The 19850-nt window shown below is 45.3% G+C and overlaps 1 protein-coding gene across 1 annotated transcript in view; it reads left to right on the forward strand.

Annotated features, from left to right (window-relative positions):
* The window catches only part of CERS4 (ceramide synthase 4), a 49829-nt gene extending 48875 nt beyond the window's left edge, over window positions 1-954 (forward strand). Inside the window, exon 11 of the mRNA XM_065747297.1 lies at window positions 751-954. Coding sequence (XP_065603369.1) covers window positions 751-942 — 192 coding nt within the window. The 3' untranslated portion in view covers window positions 943-954. The remainder of the gene's footprint in view (window positions 1-750) is intronic.
* Window positions 955-19850: the final 18896 nt, after the last annotated feature.

Genomic DNA, 19850 nt, shown 5'->3' on the forward strand with positions numbered 1-19850 from the left:
TGCGGAGACCTCGATAAATGGCAGGGCTGGGCAACTCCCAGGAGCATGAAGTTCAGCAGGAGCAAAGGCCGAATCCTACCCGTGGGTGGGCAGACCTGGCCATGGGTACAGGCAGGGGATGTGAGGCCAGCCTGCAGAAAGGGACTGGGGGATTCTGGGTGCCAGTGAGTGGAGTCTGAGGCAGCAGCATGCCCTGGAGCCCAAAGACTCAGGGAGTGTTGGGACACCATTCTCAGCCAAAGGGTTTGGGTTTGGGTGGTGCTGCAGAGCTGGGAGCTGGACTCAGGGATCCTGTGGGTTCATTCCAACTTGGGCTGTGCTGTGATCCTGGGACTCTGTATGGTCTCCATATCAGAGTGCTCAGCTGGTAGCACCCAGAAGCTATAGTCATGTCCCCTTTGGAAAATGTAAGATTTTGATCAACTGCCTTGCCCCTTCCTTCATCTGCACGATGATGCCCAAAGCAGCAGTGTGGATCTCTTCAGTCTGACGTGGCTGTCCTCACTCCCGGGCAGCTGTGATCTGGGGCTGCTTCAGCCTGTTTGTGTAACATACACCAGGATCACAGTTAAGATTTAGTTGGGGCAGAAATCAAATTGCTTGCAAAGGTGAACTAAAGCTAAAAGCACACTGCAGAAATGCATGCCACAGGCAGGTGGCTGAAGGAACAGTTTCAGCCTGTGGCTCAGCTGGCACTGCTTCTTGAGCACTTCTGCATTTGTACTGTTTCTCATTTACATTGTTCTGTAGATGGAAAAGGACATGAGAAGTGAAACAGAAGAAAGTGACGTGGATGAAGAAAGAGAAAACATGACGGAAAAGGAGAAAAATGGGATTGCACATTTCAGCAATGTCACGAGCAGCAATTACATCCAGAGGAATGGGACCGACCCACTGAATAACAGAGCCCATCTCACCAACGGCCACGTCAAGGAAAGATAGCCACTGCTATTATCTGTCATGAGTCCACTTCACTGTCTTTAGAAGTAGTTCTGTTCATTGTTTAGGTATGAAAGATTGCAATTGCAGTATCATAACTGAACTCCTTCTTATTGTAAACAGAATTGTGTATAGTCATTGATACCTGAGGAGAGTTTTTGGTCTCTCTTCAACAAACGCTTACTATATGTTGTAGCCTTGAGGCAAACAGAAAGGGATCAAAGTGTTTTGACTTGAATTAGACTGCACCATAGCAATTGTTAAATGTGTTAATCCTGAAAAATACTCAGAACAGTGGATGAACTTTGGCAATGTCACATCTTAACTGCCTAATGTTGTTTGATAGGAGTTTAGCCTCGAACGGCCTCTGAAAGCCTCAGCCCATTGCCACTAATGACTATTATTATGACCTGAGAAAACGTTTTCTTATGGTAAATGCCACTGTGCACCACATGATTGGTTTTGTACTGGAAGGGATCTCATTCCCTTCTGTTATCAGCATTATTGCCACAAAGGGGTGAACTCCAAAGCCTGTACTGAAGAAAGTTCCCACCCAAATCATGGTTGGAGAGCTGGAAAATCCAAGCAGCTGTGTCTCAGCTGCCAGAGAATCCATTAATCCTACCTTGGAAAGTTACACTGTCAGGAGAAGAGAGGGGACAAGGAAATATCCATTTGAGAAGAAAACACTGAAGAAGTATTCATGTTTTTATCTAAGATAATTGGTACAGTGGGAGATATTTACAGAGACAGCTTGTGGTAAGAAGGGAATAGATTATCCCTGTTCTCAAAGGGAGAAGAATCAGAGAAGATCTGCTGAACTTCTTGACACAGTGCTTTAACTTAGTCTTCTAATTCTGGGGCCTGTGCCTAGATGTGTAGAGTTTAAAGCAGTAGGTGATGAAGTCATGATGCAATTCTGATTCAGTTTCCTTAGACATTCTGTATCTTATATCTTGTGTAGTCTTAGACTTTTGATTCTGTAATGCCTTGAAGGAGTTAAATAAGTATGGCATAGATTTCTATTTTATAGATCTATGAAACAATGAAATGGTATTATTAACAGATTAGCTGTTAGGACATCAGGGACTTAAACTGCCCAGGCTGTGCAGACACGAGTGACTGACAGAGTCCAATGCTAAGTGAGGGCCATGGACCAAGGAAATGCCCTATTCCAGGAGGTGATGCCATTTATATAATTATGACCCAAATGACAGTCTAGTAGGATGAGGGTTTTCAGCAGCTCACCAAGTTCACCTGAAATATAACAGGGGGAGCTTTGATTTCAGCTTTTGGTCTTAGGTTTCAATCAAAATGTATTGGATAACTTCAGAGGAAAAAGTGGTTCTAGCTCAAGTGATTCCAGGGCAGTGACATGCAGAGTCATCAGCAGAGCATCTCTTCCTGCACTGTCGTTGAAATCAATGTTTATTGAGGACGGCTTCTCTCTGGATGTTGGGGCAATTTGAAATTCGGAGTACATGTTCTGAATACTGTCATGTTTCTTTAATCCACATGTACAATCTTGCCACTCCTCTGCACGTGGCGAGGTGAGGAGGAATGGGTCTGTACTGTTTTGTACTGAATGTAAAAGTTCTTTATAAATTACTTTTGAATGGTTTGACTCTCTGGGCTCTTTTCTACTTCTTGGACTCACAGGAGGTGTCCTGGCTGGTTGGGTGAGTGACAGTAAAGACACGTCTGGGTGCTGTTGCCATGGCTGTTAAACATGCAGCATGCATGGAGGTGATGTTGCAGACCCAGAGCATTCAGTCATATTAGGCCGTGCCAGTAAAGAACAGCAGCTGCCTCGTTTGTGTCCTGCTGGGTGAAGCTTCATTTGGCCCTGAAACAGTTTGGAGCACCCCTGTGATAAATCTGGAGGCAGCCCAGGTGACATGACACTGACAGAGCAATGGCAAGTCCACAGCTTGGCAGATGATTTGGAGCTGTGAGGACGTGGGAAGGGAAGTGCGTGTCTCTTTTTCTTTGTCATGTGGTTTCAGAGGATGGGAAGGATCGATGTTGTAAAATCGCAACACATCTGAGGAGCAGAATGATCCCCGGAGACTGCACCACGTGCTGTGGAACCAGTGCAGACATATAGTGATGCCAGCTGTTTCATCCTGTTTCGCTGTCCCACTGACTGTTGAGAGAAGCAATTTCTCATTATAAGCCCAATCTGATCACTGTGAAAGGATACATCAAGGATTCAAGAGGGCTCTTGGAACTGAATTAGGACACTTTAACTGAGTAACCAAGCGTGGCAACAGTGAATCACTGGGACCCATGGCGCAGCAAACGTTTTCTTGTCATCAAATTGCTATGGCTCAGTCAAGTCCTGCGTGCAGTTTTCTTCCCACAATGGCTCCACATTCTGTGTGTGCTCTGGTGTCAGGAATTCTGTGAGTGCTGTATTAGTATTTCTGAATTCACCCTCTGTCACCACCACCACCCACTGACACAGTTCCTCTTGGAGCATCACAGACCTCAAAACTTGAAGCTACTGTAAAAAGCTGCAGCAAGATGCCACGTTATGTCTGATAAATAACCCAGCAGAGCAGATGGAGCACAGGGTGCCACAGCCTGGCAGTGAAATAGAACTGCACCAGCAGGACAATGAATTGCAATCTTCAGTAACATGGACACCAACCTTCTCTATTCTCAACAACGGCCTCTGCAGGAGTTCTGTCCCATACGAGATGGCTGTGCCTTCATGGCTGCTGTGGTTTTGTGGTTTTGATGCTGGTATTCCACATCAAACCAGCATGCTGGGAGTTGAAGAGTTGAAGAGGGATGGAGCTCCAGACCGGATGCCGTCCTCCCTCGGCTGCCGCGGAGATGCAGTGTGTGAACTTCTGCTGCAGTTTTTCTAATGTAAGCTCTTAGTTTTTGGTTTGGAAACTTTTGTCTCTCCCAATTGTTCCATTCTGTTAGATTTAGTAAAGTTACTGTTCCTCCTCAAAAAGATTTTTCCTTTTTTGACCCATCTGTTATCTCCATACCCTTCCCCTCTTCCTTCCTTCCCCCTCCTCCCCCCACCCCGAGTGTAAGGCCACCAACGATGCATTTTTTTCCCTTTTTTTTCCCCTTGTATCCCTGTCGTCACAGATAACACCGTGACAATGGCTGTCCAAGTTACAGTCGCAACATGAAATAAGCGGTACAGTTACAGCTGCAGAATTCCCTGCCTGCAGTGTAAATTGGGGTGAGCACTCAGAAAACGGTGTTAATTCTGATCTGTTCATATTTCATCTCAAAATAAGTACTTCTTTCTCATTAAAGACAATGTGTTTTACCCTAAACATATCACACTAGGCCAGTTAATTGGATAAATTGCATAGCTCCATGGTTGCCAACCAGCATTTAATTCCAGGGTTAACTTCTGCATTATCTGATAGGAGGAAGTGCTGCTTTGCAACAGGCATAAGATAACACAGAACCTAAGGCACATGCAGTAAGACAAGTTGTTTCCTAGGGTCTAAGCCCCAGCATCATCTCAATTCTTTGTCTGGTCTGCTGGACTTACATGTGAGATTCCTACTCTTCATTTCCTACGTGGAATGGAAACCTCTGAGGGGAAGGCATGGCTCAGTGGGCACAGGAAGGTTGGGCTGAAGGTTGACTGATGATCTTAGAGGTCTTTTCCAACCTTAATGATTCTGTGACTCTTATCAAGTTGTTCATATGAAATATGAACAACAACTGCAAACAATGCCTTAAAAGCCTGCATGGCATAGGGTGCCTTGGGACTACAAACTGTCTTTTTGCAGGAACCTGCAAAGCTGTGTGTAAAGGTTGTAATGGTATGAAATGGTAATGGCTGAACCATTGCACCAGTAAAATGGGTCCGTTGGTTGCTCTTGATGACTTGAGGTGTCCCATAGGCAGCCATCAACTCAACAAGTGGGTCCCTTGATAGTAATGCCTGGTTTGCTCTTGGCACTGGATAGGCCTGCATTAGCCCACTTGCTGTGTTGAAACAGGTCAGGGCATATCTCGCTCCCTCAGACTGAGGGCAGGGCCTCATGTAATTGACTTGCCATTGCTGGACAGGACTGTGTCCTCTGGCAAGATGGGCTGTTGTTTTGGGCAGTAGTCTCAGTCTCATCTTGGAGCAAGTACTGTGGTCTCAGCATGCCTGGATGATATCAGAGAGTCGTATGGGCAGCCCCCATGCTTTAACAGCTGCCACATTGCCTTTTGCCCAGCATGCCGCAGCTTCTGATATAACCAGCAGGTGCTGTTCTGGATGGTGTATTCTCAATCTATTGAACTCAGGCCAGTGTGCCAGCTTCATCATTTCCTGGTGACTGTGGAGGTCGGTGCCCATATACATGGTAGACATGTACAGTCCCATGTTTAACTGCATTCCATATGTCTAACCACGTATCTCTTCCCCATATCAGTTGGGTGCAAATAGTCAATTCCTGGGTGCTGTGCAATCCAAAGAGTGAGCCCCCAGTACGCAGCCCAACTACCTTTGTTGATGCTCAGGTTACCATCACTGGGTTCCTTGGTTATAACCGTCCACACAGCTTGCAGTTCTGTCCATTGGCTACTCTGACCATCCCTCTCTTCAAACCAGACTGTTTCAGTGGAGGGATGGTATGCCACTGTTCTCCACTTGCTCATATTACCCTTGCTGGACTCAATGTCTGGGGTGAGGTGAGTAGCAGAACCTCATCCAAGTGTTGGCTGAAGGTCCCCTCTGGTGCAGCCACCTGATGCAGTGTGGCAGCAGGAGAGCAGGTAGGGCTCATGGCTGCCTTGCTCAGGATGAGTCCTGAGCTGGATGAAAAAGCCTTTCCTTGTCCCCAGGCTGAACACCTCCAGTTTCACACAATGGCCCTTGTCTTTTGTCCTCCCACTGTGCACCACAGTGCTGAGCCTAGCTGTATCACCTTGCACGTACTATCAGACTGCAATGCAGTTACAAACATCCTGTTGCACCTTCCTGGCTTGCACGTGTCACCAAGGGCACAGACTGATCTCCTCTCCCCTGCACCTGCTGATCTTGTGTCCTTCCTGAATCCCTAGCTCTGCTCCACAAAGCCCTTGCGCAAATCCTCACCCTGCATCACCACAGCTCAGCTAACAGTGGTGTTTCCTTCTGTTGGGAACATCCCAGACCAGTTCCTCCCCAGCCTCACTCCTTGCCCTCTCCCCAGCCCAGCAGCCCAATGGCAGTGCCGGCCACTGGTTATGCAGAGCTCTGGCAGTGCCACCACAGCCCTGCACTATGAAGGCACAGCAGCTGCTAGTCAGGGGCTGTGTCCTGAAGGAACAGGTCAGTGAAGCTCCCAGCCCAGCAGATGGGAAATTTTCCCCTGGAAATGCCTGCAGAAATAGCTTTCCCTTTCTCATCTGACCTTCCCTGAAGGCACAGAAATGCTCTCTTGGTCTTCACCACGGCCATCCCTGCTCCCAGAGAGCCAGAGAATCACTAGAAGGCAAACTAGGCAGGAGAGCGGTTGGGGAAGAAAACTTTTTTAAGAAAACTTATTTAAGAGAAATACCAGTAGCTACTGGGGGACCAAACCCAGGAGTTGGATATGTTTCAGTTCCCTTAAATTCAGGAGATCTGAGGGAATTTAAAAAGGAGATAGGAAATTTGTTAGAGGATCCTTTAGGGGTCTCCGAGAGGCTAGATCAATTTTTGGGTCCCAGTCTCTACACCTGGGATGAAATACAGGCAATTTTGGGCATACTATTTACAGTAGAAGAAAAGGATATGATTAGGAGGGCAGGTATGCAGATTTGGGATCAGCAACATCAGGCTGGCCCAGGAGCAGATATAAAGTGTCCCCTACGGCGATGCAGTTGGGATAGTCAGAACCAGGAACATCGCACCCACATGGCAGATTTGCAAACCATTATTATTTAGGGAATAAATAGATGAATTATTAAGAGAGGCTCAGAAAGTATACGTAAGGAGAGAGGAGGAGACTCAGAAGAGGCAAGCTAGAATTCTGGTAGCCGTGGTAAGAGAAGGACAGAAGGGGGCGTTCCAGGCAAAGAGAAGAGGGAATATTCCTCTAGCAGGGGATGCGCCTCGACCTAACCAGACGAGACCCAGAGATATGAAGACAGTAGAATGCTTCTACTGTCAGTAAAGGGGACTGTAGAAGGAGAATCCAGGGTGAGAAAATGTTTAAGGAAGACTGAGGGGGTCAGGGGCTCTATGTGCTGGGAACCCCGAAAGGAAGTGAGCCCTTGATAAAATCTAAATTGGGTCCTCAGCATCAGCAAGTAGAATTTTTGGTAAACTCTGGGGTGGAAAGATCAACCGTCTAATATTTACCTTGAGGATGTTCTTTATCTGTAGGATATGATTTGTATATGTAGGAGTTCAAAGAAAATATATCCTTCTGTAACACCCTTAGAACAGAAAACTACTCAGAGCTTGCTATGGAAAATGGTATTGGCATCATATGAGATTTTGAACGCTAGCCATCTTAATGTGACTACAGGATATTGGCTTTGTTATGATACAAACCCCCCTTACTACGAAGTTGTCAGAGTGAATTTCACTTATAGCCTGCGTGTAGAAGAAGCACCTTCCCTATGCCAGTGAGGAGATAGGAGGGAGGGACTAACCATGAAACATGTCACAGGCTCAGGGGCATGTATAGGGCGAGTACCAAAAAGGAAGAAATCACTTTGTGGTTCCTTCTGAACGTCAGTAGTTAAAACAGATAAGAAATGGGTAATTCCAGCACCAGGAGCTAAATGGATATGTTCAAAGACAGGGCTTACCCCTTGTATATCCCTACGTGTATTTAGGACCTTCAGTCCCTGTATACTGAGTAATTGCGGTAGTGAAGAAGCGCCTGGAGGCAGCACACTTAATGGTACACAGGAAACAATATGAACAATTGGAAGGAAATGATGATCATGTTTTAGCCCGAGAAGCAGTGGCTTGGTTTGAGGAACAAAATGAGAAAAAGAAAAAGGGGGGATTCTGGTAAAAATTAATTTTGTACTTGTTAATCAAACCAACTCAAAATAGACACGTCAGTGTTTTTTTAAGAATTATGTAGTTTGTAAAAGTCTTGAAATAGATATATAGATGTTTTGTCTGGAAACTATGTAGTTTGTGCAAATTGGAGCCACAGCACTTAGTTCTAACATCCTGTACAATGGACAACAGATAACAATGACCTTCTGAGAAAATGTGAGAAATATGTGTCACATCTAATCCCCTAAATCTCCTCTTGAGTGCGCATGATCAGAGCTGAGGAAGACTTTGGCCTTCATCACCTCGACCACCAGTAGGCAAAGAATGACCCCCAAGTAACAGCCAGCACAGCTGCAGAAAGAAAAGAAGATATGCTATGAATGTGGAAGTAAGAGACAATAAAAAAAAGGCATGGGAGGTCCTGGGCACGTGCCTTTGGTGGAGCAGAGACTCCCCACCACCCAGTGCTGTTTCACTCATTTATTCCTTACTTGATAAAATTCTGAACTAAATTGGTATTGATTGGAGCGTACCTTTCTCTCAGCACTTCTAAAAAACCTAGCCCTGGCCCCTCTAGCTCAAGCCTTAGCCCAAGCCCTAATAATAGCCCTAGCCCCTCTAACCAAAAACCTAGCCCTAGCCCCTCAAACCCTAGCCCTAGCCCTAGCCCCTCTATACCTAGCCCTTGTCCTAGCCCTCACCTTAGCCCTAGCCCTAACCCCTCGAGCCCTAGCTCCTCTAATCCAAGACCTAACTATAGCCCTAGCCCCTCTAACCCTAGCCCTAGTCCTAGCCATATCCCTAGCCCCTCTATCCCTAGCCCTAGCTCTAGCCCTAAGCCTAGCACTAGCCCCTCTAAGCCTAACCCAAGCCTAACCCAAAGCACTAACCCTAGCCCTAGCCCCTCTTATCCTAAAACTAGTCATAGCCCTAACCCTAGCCTGAACACATGTAACACTACCCCAGCCCCAAAAACCCTATCCCTATCCCTAGCCTTAGCCACAGCCATAGCCCTTGCCTTAGCCCTAGCCCCTCTAACCCAAGCCCTAGCACTAGCCCTAGACCATCTAACCCTAGCCTTATCACAAGCCCTACACCTAGCCCCTCTAATCCTCACCCTAGCCCTAGCGCTAACCATAGACCAAACCCCTCTAGCCCTAGCCCCTCTATCCCTATCCCTATCCCTATCCCCTCTAAACCTAGCCCTAGCTGCTAGGGCTGGGATAGGTCTAGGGCTGGGACTAGGGCTAGGGTGGGTCTAGGGCAAGTGTGGTGCTAGAGCTAGAGGGGCTTGGGCTAGGGCTGGGGTAGGGCTAGAAAGGCTAGGGCTAGAGAGGTTAGGGCTACAGGGGTTAGAAATAGAGGGGCGAGGGATTGAGGGGCTAAGGTTAGGGATAGAGTGGCTTGGGTGAGAGGCTAGGGATAGGGCTGGGCTAGGGATAGGGTGGGGCTAGGGTTAGTGCTGTGCTAGGGCTAGAGGAGCTTGGGCTAGAGGGGATAGGGTAAGGGCTGGGCTAGGGATAGAGCTGGGGTAGGGCTAGAGTCGCTAGGGCTAGAGGTGCTAGGGTGGGGCTAGGGCTAGGGCAAGGATAGGGCTAGAGGGGCTAGGGTTAGGGCTGGGCTAGGTCTAGAGAGGTTAGGGCTTTAGGGGCTAGGGCTGGACTAGGGCTGTGGCTGGATTAGGGCTAAGGCTGGCCTAAGTCTAAGGCTAGGGATAGGGCAAGAAAGGCTAGGGCTAGGGCTGGGCTATGGCTAGAGGGGCAAGGGCTTGTCTAGGGCTGAGCTAGGGCTAGAGTGGCAAAGGCTAGAGGGGCTAGGGCTAAAGGGGGTAGTGCTAGGGCTGGGCTAGGTCTAGAGGGATTAGGGCTAGAGGGGTTAGGGCTATGGCTGGGCTATGGCTAGGGCTGGCTTAGGGCTAGAGCTAGTGCTAGAACTAGAGGAGGTAGGGCTATGGCTGGGCTAGTGCTAGAGTGGCAAGGGCTTGAGGGGCTAGGTTTAGAGAGGGTAGGGCTAGTGCTGGGCTTGTGCTAGAGGGTATAGGGCTAGAGAGGCTAGGGGCTAGGACTGCCCTAGGGCTAAGACTGGGCTAGGGCTAGAACTGGGCTAGGTCTGGGCTAGGGTTAGAGGGGCTAGGGCAAGAGGAGCTAGGGCTAGGTCTAGGGCTGGGCTGGGCAAGGGCTATTGCAGGGCTAGGGCTGGGCTAGGTCTAGAGGGGCTATGGCCAGGGTTGGGATTGGGCTAGGGCTAGGGCTGGGCTACGTCTAAGGCTGGGCTAGGTCTAAGGCTAGAGGAGCTAGGTCTAGGGCTGGGCTAGAGGGTCTAGAGCTAGCCTAGGGCTAGAGGGGCTAGTGCTAGAGAGGCTAGGGCTTGTGCGTGTGGCCAATCGTGGTGGCAGATATCTCCCGGAAAAAAGACCAGGGCGGGGCTTGCGTATGATAGGCAACAGCAGCAACCAGTGAGAGGAGGGCCTGAAGGAACATCTGGCCAATAGGAGAGGCGGAGAGGCGGGCAGTGTCGTTTGGTTCGGGTGGTGCTTGGATGCCTGCAGAGCAGTTAGGAGCTGACTTACACGCTTCCTTATTGAGTTGGGTGAGATTGATGAGTACATTTGGCTAGGGTCATGCCATTACCTGTTCCACCACATACTGAACGTGCAGCTCTTCTGTTGCATCCCTGTTCATTTACTTGTTTGATTGCGTTTGATACTGTACACTGTAATGGGCAAATAAGTGATGGATGTTGTTTCATTCTAAAGGTATGCAAATTTTAGAAAACAGGCCAATTTCCATCCAGTCATAATTTTGTAATGGGAACCATCAAGGTTTCGATCAGGCTTTCAGACATATAATATTATAAGATTTATGAATTATATTTTAATATTAAAATTCCATTGGTTTCTATGAAATGTAGTTATGTATGTTTCCTTCTTTAAAGTTTTCTTAAAAATTACCCACTTATTTTACTGTGAAGTTAGTTTTTTTTTCAAATTTCTTACTCTATCTGTTTTTATATTCAGAAATAGCTTTATAGATTTATATTAAAGAAAATTTGAAATTCAATGACAAATCATAAAGAATGTTCAACATGATTGTAATTTTTATGGTCCTGTTGGATTAATTCTATAAATGCAGTGTTTGTCTTTTCTGAAATTGTGTAGCTCCTTTGCAGAGAAAATCTTTGCTGGAATTTCATGAGAGAACAATGTTTAGATGTTCAAACTGAGCTGTCTGTGTTTGTGTGTGATGCCATGCCCCGTAGGCTGTTCAGAACACTTCTATCTCCAATCTTGGTGATTCTGTGGACTTTTTCTTCCTCTAGGAACCCGCTGTAGCAGGTTGGACTACATGATCTCCTTCCAACCGCTACGATTCTGTGTGTGATTCCACCCATACAACTTGACTGGTGATATAATTACCCTGACCTCTGAACTCTGGAGCTGATAGCAGCACTGTGAGTGAGTAAGGGGGGGCTGCTGATTCTGGCTTCCTCTTGAGAAGTGAGAAGAGCATAATAATTTTACATAATAATTTTAAATTTGTATATGTTGTGGAATACGATTGGTAATGTTTATTGAATCAGAGAATCGGAGAATATCCTGAGTTGGAAGGGACTCATAATGACCACCTTGTCGGGCTCCTGGCTATACACAGGATCAACCAAAAATCAGACCATAGATCTGAGAGCACGGGCTCTGCTGCTGTCACAAAGAGCAGAGCTCAGCACTGCCCCACCACGCCCTGTGAAGAGCTGCTCAGCCTGCTCTTGCACCTTCCCCTCCAGATCCTTCTCCATCTTCGTAGCCCTCCTTCAGACACTCTCTAATAGCTTTATGTGATTCCACAAATACTGATGCATCAGTGTCACACAGCTTTGAGTGTGTTCCAGGAGTGTGTGGTATGCATAAGGACCTTAGGAAGTTTGTGATCAGGCATGCCTATGAGAAGCCCACTACTATCATGTCTCATCCTGATCAGAAAATAATGTTTATATATATCCCAGAGAGATTTATGTTTAAAAATAAACCAAATAATAAGTTGATGCCGAGAAATCCAACAAAGTAACTTGACACACCAATGAAATATGTCAAGCAGGTATTCCCTTTATTGCAGCACTGGGTGCATGGGGAATTCCTCCTCCAAACGTGCACACTGACAAGAGAAACAACTGCACATTTAAAGGCATAACACATTCATATTCATCACATTCCAAAGATATGGACAAAAATTCCAAAGTGAGTGTCATATCTGGTGGTCAGAGGATTAAAACTAAATTTCCAGATGTTAAGGGGATTACGTTATGTTGCAAGCAAATCTGCCTCCTTGTCTTCACAGACTCCCCCACTGAGTTGCAAACAGCAACTTCACTTGTCTTCTCTGGACCCTCTCCTGTGTTGTAAACAACCACCCTACCCACCATTGTGTTGTCCTTATCTTTATGGGACCTCCCTTGTATTGAGTTGCAAACAGCAGCTCTCTTCAGCAGTACTGCATTTCTGTGGACCCATGTTTCTTCCTAAAGTTTCCTGTTTCTTCAAGCTGTAATGCCTACTTTAGATTCAATCCAATTCAATTCCTTGATTCAGTTCCCCCTTTTCTATGTCCTAGGCAAAAGAATTTGCCTACTGTACCTCACTTGGTGCATTAATGTCTTCCTGAATTATTTCCCTGTTTCCACCTGGTGCATTATTTGCCAGGCCTTTTCAGCAGCACCAGAAGGTAACACTGTATTCAAAAATTCTCTTCTTGCCCTACTATCTCTGTATAACCACCATTTTCCTGGTCCCAATCTGCACTTTTTGACACCTTTGCTATGATAAAACAAACTCCCTGTTCTGTGTTCCCTGAAGTTGTACTTAAAATCCTTACCTCCTGACTAGAATGTGATTGGTTCCTGTGATATATTACCCTTCTCTTATCCCTGTAGGATGAACCTAGGGCCTAAGACTTTTTTCATATATTGTCCATAGGTACAGTTCAACCTCCTTCCTGTCCCAGTTCATGCATTCTCCACCCAATTTCTGCTGAGGTTTACATATCCTAGTGTCTAAAGAGACCCTGAGGCTTGACAGTACATACCAATCTGAAAGACTAAAACCTTGTGCTATTTTTCTGAGCCATTATCAAAAGTTTCAAGGGTTCTTTGATGGCAGATGTCCACTGAGTGCCTGGAGCCTTCTTGATCCACAAGTAGCGTACCCACAAAGTGCTTCCTTGATCCTGATCACTGTATAAGTGATGAGCAGGACTTGATAGGGTCCACCCAACTTTCTTCTAACAAGTCACCAACTTTCTTCTAACAAGTCACCAACTTTCTTCTAACAAGTCACCTTAACATACCCTCAGTCCCCTGGATTAGTTGAATAGTCCCCTGCCTTGTACTGTGTATCTTGTCTTACGGTTTCTGAGTCTCATAAAACTGTTTCCATTCCAGAAATCCTCAGCACCATCCAATGGTTCCTCCTTTAGGTCTGGCTGACTGGCATAGATGGTCTCCAAGCAGTCACACTGCTGGATCATAGGGAGCTCCGCGTCGGTGTTCTGGGTGTTCAGCAAATTACTTCCTTCTGTTCTGTTCAAAGTCCTCTTTGATCAGTTGAGCTTTCTGTTGAGAAACTTGATAATCATTTAATCCAAGAAAATTCAGCAGACTCGCAGTCCATTGTACACAGTCCTCTTTTGTTACTGTGACATCCATGTACTGCAGTAAAGTTCCACATTGGGATGGAGGATCCCAAGTCTCAAGCTCACATGCTGACTGGTTCTCAAACATCACTGGGCTATTCTTATAACCCTCGGTAACCCTGTCCAGGTTAATCGAGTCTTTTCTCCCCTTACTGGGATTTTAACTTTTGGCAAAACCAGGCTGAGAAAGGCAGCCTTCAAATCCAGAATGGTAAATCCCACCTACTGGTTCTTTAACTAGGTCATTAAAGTGTATGGATTTGCCTCCACTAGGTGTATATCACAGAATCATAGAATCACCAAGGTTGGGAAAGATCTGTAAGGTCATCCAGTCCAACCATTCACAAAGATTTTGCAAAGAGGTCCCTAGAGACATCAAAACAAGAAAGCTACAATAAAATTCACTTGTAAGAAGAATGTCTCTCTGCCTTAATCTATAGCTCTGCTCTGCAGCTGTGTGGCTCCTGAGTGAGTGATACCTGAGTGAAACACATTGAAGGAGAATCAGGGGAGCAAATTTCAAGTGAAAAGACAAAGATTTTTGATACTTAAAAGTTACTCCATGCTCTTCTTTCTGTGTAATTCTGTGTGTTTCATTTATTCACAGCTCTGATGCTAGCTCAATTACTGGCATGGTTTTGTATATGCAGAACATTTCCTTTCATGTATAAGGCAAAAGAGACTTAAAGGAGTTTATTGTCCCACAGCAGTGTAGATGTTTTTGTTTGTTTGTTTTGTGGGTGGGGAGTAATTTAATGCTTTTTCCATGGAATTCTTAACTATGAATGAAAAAGTTGTGTGAAATAGATTCTACAAGGAAGAAATTATGCAAAAATATTGTTCATGTATTTAATGGTATAGCTATATAACAGTATAGGTAGTATAGTTTAGTTTCTACGGTACTGTTCTTTCATTAACCAGTATCAGTATGTTGCTGCTTAGACTAATTGTTTGTGCACAGGTAGAGCAGGAGCGTAGTGTTTCAATAATTCAGAGCACAGCTGTAGATGGATCCCAAGCAATTTGTCATCTTACCCTTTGTGCTCATACTTGAAGATGTGACTGGTGTCTGAGTGAACAGCAGGCCAGGAATTCTTAGTGCATTTCAGTAGTATTTGAATCATAGAATCATGAGGTTGGAAAGAACCTACAAGATCATCTAGTCCAACTGTCCACCCATTCCCACTGCTACCACAAGCTGCTAAACTATATCTCCTAGCTCCTCATCCAGATGCCTCTTGAATGCCGCCAGGGACGGTGACTCCAACACCTCCCTGGGCAGGCCATCCAAAACTGAAAACGGTACTCGAGGTGCAGCCACTCCAGTGCTGAGTACAGGGGGATGCTCACCTCCCTGCTCCTGGTCACTATTCCTGATGCAGGCCAGAATGCCGTTGACCCTGTTGGCCACCTGGGCACACTGTTCAGCTGAGCATCAACCAGTGCCCCCAGGTCCCTTTCCTATCACAGTCATCCAGCCACTCAGCCCTAAAAAAAAAAAAAAGAAAAAAAAAAAAGAGAGGCTAAAAGCTTTACTATACAAGAGAAAGAAAAGTCTGGTGGTACAACGGCCCCCACTAGATATGGCAATACAACAAATCAGTCCAGGAAATAAGGTATTAATTAAAACATGGAAAGAGTCGTCTCTAACTCCTCGATGGGAGGAACCTTTTCTTGTTTTATTAACAACAGAAACAGTGATCCGGACAGCTGAGCATGGATGGACCCATGCGAGCTGAGTGAAAGGATCCATCCATGACACAGAACCCCAGTGGAAGGTGTCCAAGACTTTGGATGATCTAAAAATCACTCTAAGAAAAATGTAAAACTGTTGCTTTTCCTTTAACAGATAAGATAACTCAGTCATTTCATCGCATGCTTTATATGTATATTGTATATGTATTGTGCATTGTATATGATGAATATTGGTGAACTCACTCTTCCTATGAATACCTTTTAAGATAATTGGGAGATAGTTTTGTGAGCAATCAAGAGGCTAAAATTTAAAAAGGAATTAGAGAATGGGGAGACTTATAAGGCAAGGAAAAAGGAGGTTCCCCTGAAGAATACGACTGCTTCCGAGAAGATCATACACCCTGCTGCTCTAAGCAAAAGAGTAGGCGAGGGAGGCAGAGGCGTACAGCGGTGGGGCTATGAGAATGACCTCCGAGGTGAAATCACCTTGACCTTTGTCTCCTAATCTGGAAGGCCTCACGAAGCCATACTGAAAGTGCTCACTGGATTTAGAATGTTCTCACTTAATTCAGATTGGCTATGGAAAATATATAGATATATATAGATATATATAATAAAAAAAAAAAAGAGGAGAAAAGAGAAGGGCTAAGAAAGAACTTGGAAATATTCATTCTAGAAAATGAGTACACCAACAATACTGAATAAGATAACTGCAGCAATGTAAAACTGCTGGAACAATTGAAAGGAAAAGAACATATTTTCCATCAAAATGCAGTGATATGGTTTGATGAACAAAATGAGAAAAAAGAAAAGGAGGGATTGTGATAAAAATCAGTGCTGTATTTGTTAATCAAACCGAATCTTTGGAACTTTGGATTTGTGCAAATTGGAGCCACACCACTTAGTTCTAACAACTGGACAATGAACAACAGACAGCAGTGACCTTCTAAGAAACTGAAAAAAGAAAAATAAGTGAAAATCTCCTCTTAAGTGCACATGATCAAAGCTGAAGAGGCCTACGGCCCTTTACATCAAAATCATCACGTGGCAGAGAACGACACCCACGTAACAGCCAGCGCAGCCCAGGAAGGGAAAGATAAAAACGAATGCAGAGATAAGAGACAATAAAAAGTGGGATCGGGAGGGCCCCGTTGCGCACCTCTGGTGGAGCAGAGACTCCCGGCAGCCCAGCACTTTTTCTTGCTTGTTTATTGCTTGCTCAATAAATCTTTTACTGTTGGTAACAATTGGTGTGTTTTGTTCTTCACAACTATAACAATCCTGAAGGTGAGCCATCTTCTCTTTTCTATTATTTGTATACTATCTATATAGAAAAACTCAAAATAGACCATCCTCTATACTATTTCTTTGTGAAGAACTGTCCTTAGGAGATATATACCCGACACTAACCCTAAACCTAACTCAAGCCCTAACCCTTACCCTAACAACTACTGTAAATGTAAAACTATATACATAACACTCACCCAAAACCTAACCTAAACCTAGCCCTAACCCTAACCATAACCTTAAAAAAAACCCTAAAAATAACCCTAACCCCAACCTCAACACTAACCCCAAAGCCCTAACCATAAACCTAACAGTAACCCTACATTCTAACCCTACTTTCTAACCCTTACCATAACCCTAACACTAACCCAACACCAAACCCAAACCTAATCCCAACCCTAAACCTAACCCCAAACCAATCCCCTAACCCCAACAACTAACCCTAACCCGAACCCTAAGTCTAACCCGACAAAGTTACTTTAACCCTAACCCTAACCCTAAACCGAAAATAACCCTACTCCTAACCTCTACTCGTAAACCAAACACAACCACAAGCCCTAACCCTAACCCAAACTCCAACACAAACCCCAAACGCAGCAACAAACACCACCCCAACCCTAAAACCTGACCCCAAACCTAATATTAATGCTAACACTACACCTAAAACAAACCCTAATCTATGACCCTAAACCTGAAGCCTTACGCTAACCCTGAACCTAGTCCTGACCCAAAACCAAACTCTAACCCAAATCCTAACCCTAACCCTAACACTAAACCTAACCCAATCCTTAACACTAACACCAATCCCAACCGCAACACCAACCCAAACCCATACCTGTAACACCTAACCCTAACGCTAACCCTAACCCTACCCCAAAACCAACCACAAGGACTAGCTTATACCCTTAAACCCTAACTCTAACCTTAACCCTAACCCTAACCCTTCCCCAAAAGCAACCACAAGCATAAACCCTAACCATAACCCTAACCCTAACCCCAACAATAACCCTAACCTTAATCACATACCCTATACCATAACCCTAATCCTAACACTGGCACTACGCCTACCCCAAACCCAACCACAAGCCCTAACCATAATCCTATCCCTAAATTTTAACCTACCCCTAACCCTACCGCCAAAGCAACCACAAGCATTAACCCTAACCCTAACCATACTCCTAAACCCAAACCTAACACTAAACCCTACCCTAACCCTAACCCTAAACTTAATACTAACCCTAACACTAACCTTCACCCAAACCCTAATCTATAACCCTGAACTATAACGTTAACCATGACCCTAGAACTGTCTAGAAATTTTTATAGTGGTTATAAAACTTCAAATATTTTCAAATAATCAAGTCTGAATCCACTGTTTTCCCTCCGGAAAGTCTGGCTGTAATCGCTCATAACAGTGGAATAAGGTTGAAAAAATTTGTGTCTGCTACAGTTCCGAAGACAGAATGTTAATCAGTCGGCTGCCTTGCGCTGTAATGCAACTTATCTCCAACTGCCAAATGAGGTCTGATTCCAAAATTACGCTGTTTACTCTTATAACAGACTCCGTTCATGGTGTTTTTAGAAAAGAAGCGGTGCCTCCCTTTGTTAGTGAGGGGGAAATATCTGTTCTCTGCCAGCTCAGCAAGCATTTGCAAAGAATGATAGCATCAGACCTTCATTTCAGTACACATTCTCACAGTTTTTCTTTAACTTTACTTGATGACTTTCTAGATTCCTCAGAAACACAACTTCTCTCAATTTTTCCTTTTCATACACACGGACATAACTTATTCCTTCCCCAAAATTGTATGCTCTTTTGATGTTAGTAAAGGCGAATTGTGAGTTAAACTGGCACTTCTAGCAGATTATGCCGTCTGCGACAGCGGTTCGAATATTTCCCCAAGAAACTTCATTACCGGAGAGTCTCAGATGAGCCCATACGAAACTGAGCCGAATCGGCAACGAACGTCACACTCGAATCGCTCTTAACCGCGGATTCCGCTTGAAACGCATCAACCGCGGTTTCTGCTGCTTGAGCCGCTGAAGAATGACACGACTCAGCCTGCTGCCGTGCACTGAAAAGCGGCTTTAAGCCGCAGCCTACTGAGGTCTGACTCCAACATAACAGTGATTACCCGTATGACAGAATCCGTTCCCGGCGTTGTCGAGAGAGATGGGGAGGACCCCGATGTTAGTGTGGGGGAAAGATTCTGTTCCCTTTCTGCTCTGCTACCGTGTTCAGTGTATGTTTGCTTCATACGTTCATCTCCGTGTACACTTTCATACTTTATTTCAGAAACTTCTTGATGCCTTTTTCTTCATGAAACATCGTCAATCCTGTTTCCTATTCGTACACAAGGACGTTTCTGATTCCTTCCCCAAAACTGTATGCGCTTCTGATCTTTGCAATGTAGATGCGAAGTTAGAGTGAAGCTGGCTCTTCTCGCAGATTCTGATGTATGTCCCACCGGATCGAATATTTTCCAACAAACATCATCACCGGAGAATCTCAGATGAGCACGTACGAAAGTGAGCCGAATCAGCAACGAACGTCTCACTCGAATCGCTCGTAACCGCGGATTCCGCTTGAAACGCATCAACCGCGGTTTCTGCTGCTTGAGCCGCTGAAGAATGACACGACTCAGCCTGCTGCCGTGCACTGAAAAGCGGCTTTAAGCCGCAGCCTACTGCGGTCTGACTCCAGCATAACGGTGTTTACCCATATGACAGAAACCGTTCCCGGCGTTGTCGATAGAGATGGGGAGGACCCCGATGTTAGTGTGGGGGAAAGATTCTGCTCCCTTTCTGCTCTGCTACCGTGTTCAATGTATGTCTGCATCAGAAGATCCTTTTCGTCCACGTATTCATGCTTTTTTCTGAAGTTTCTTGATGTCTCTTTCTTTCAACACTGAATCATCGTCTCTCCCCGTTTATTTTTCAATCACTAGAACATTACTGATTGCTTTCCCAAAATTGTATGCTCTTCTGATCTTAGCAATGTAGATGCGAAATTTGAGTGAAGTTGGCTCCTCTCGCAGATTCTGATGTCTGTTGAAACGGATCGAATATTTCCCCAAGAAACTTCATTACCGGAGAGTCTCAGATGAGCCCGTACGACAGTGAGCCGAATCGGCAACGAACGTCAAACTCGAACCGCTCTTAACCGTGGAATCTGCTTGAAACGCATCAACCGCGGTTTCTGCTGCTTGAGCCGCTGAAGAATGACGCGAATCAGCCTGCTGCCATGCACTGAAAAGCGGCTTTAAGCCGCAGCCTACTGCGGTCTG

Source organism: Cyrtonyx montezumae, unplaced genomic scaffold (genome assembly GCF_038088225.1).
Source record: "Cyrtonyx montezumae isolate F1298 unplaced genomic scaffold, pur_monq_1.0 scaffold_44, whole genome shotgun sequence".
In the NCBI taxonomy this organism is placed as follows: domain Eukaryota; kingdom Metazoa; phylum Chordata; class Aves; order Galliformes; family Odontophoridae; genus Cyrtonyx; species Cyrtonyx montezumae.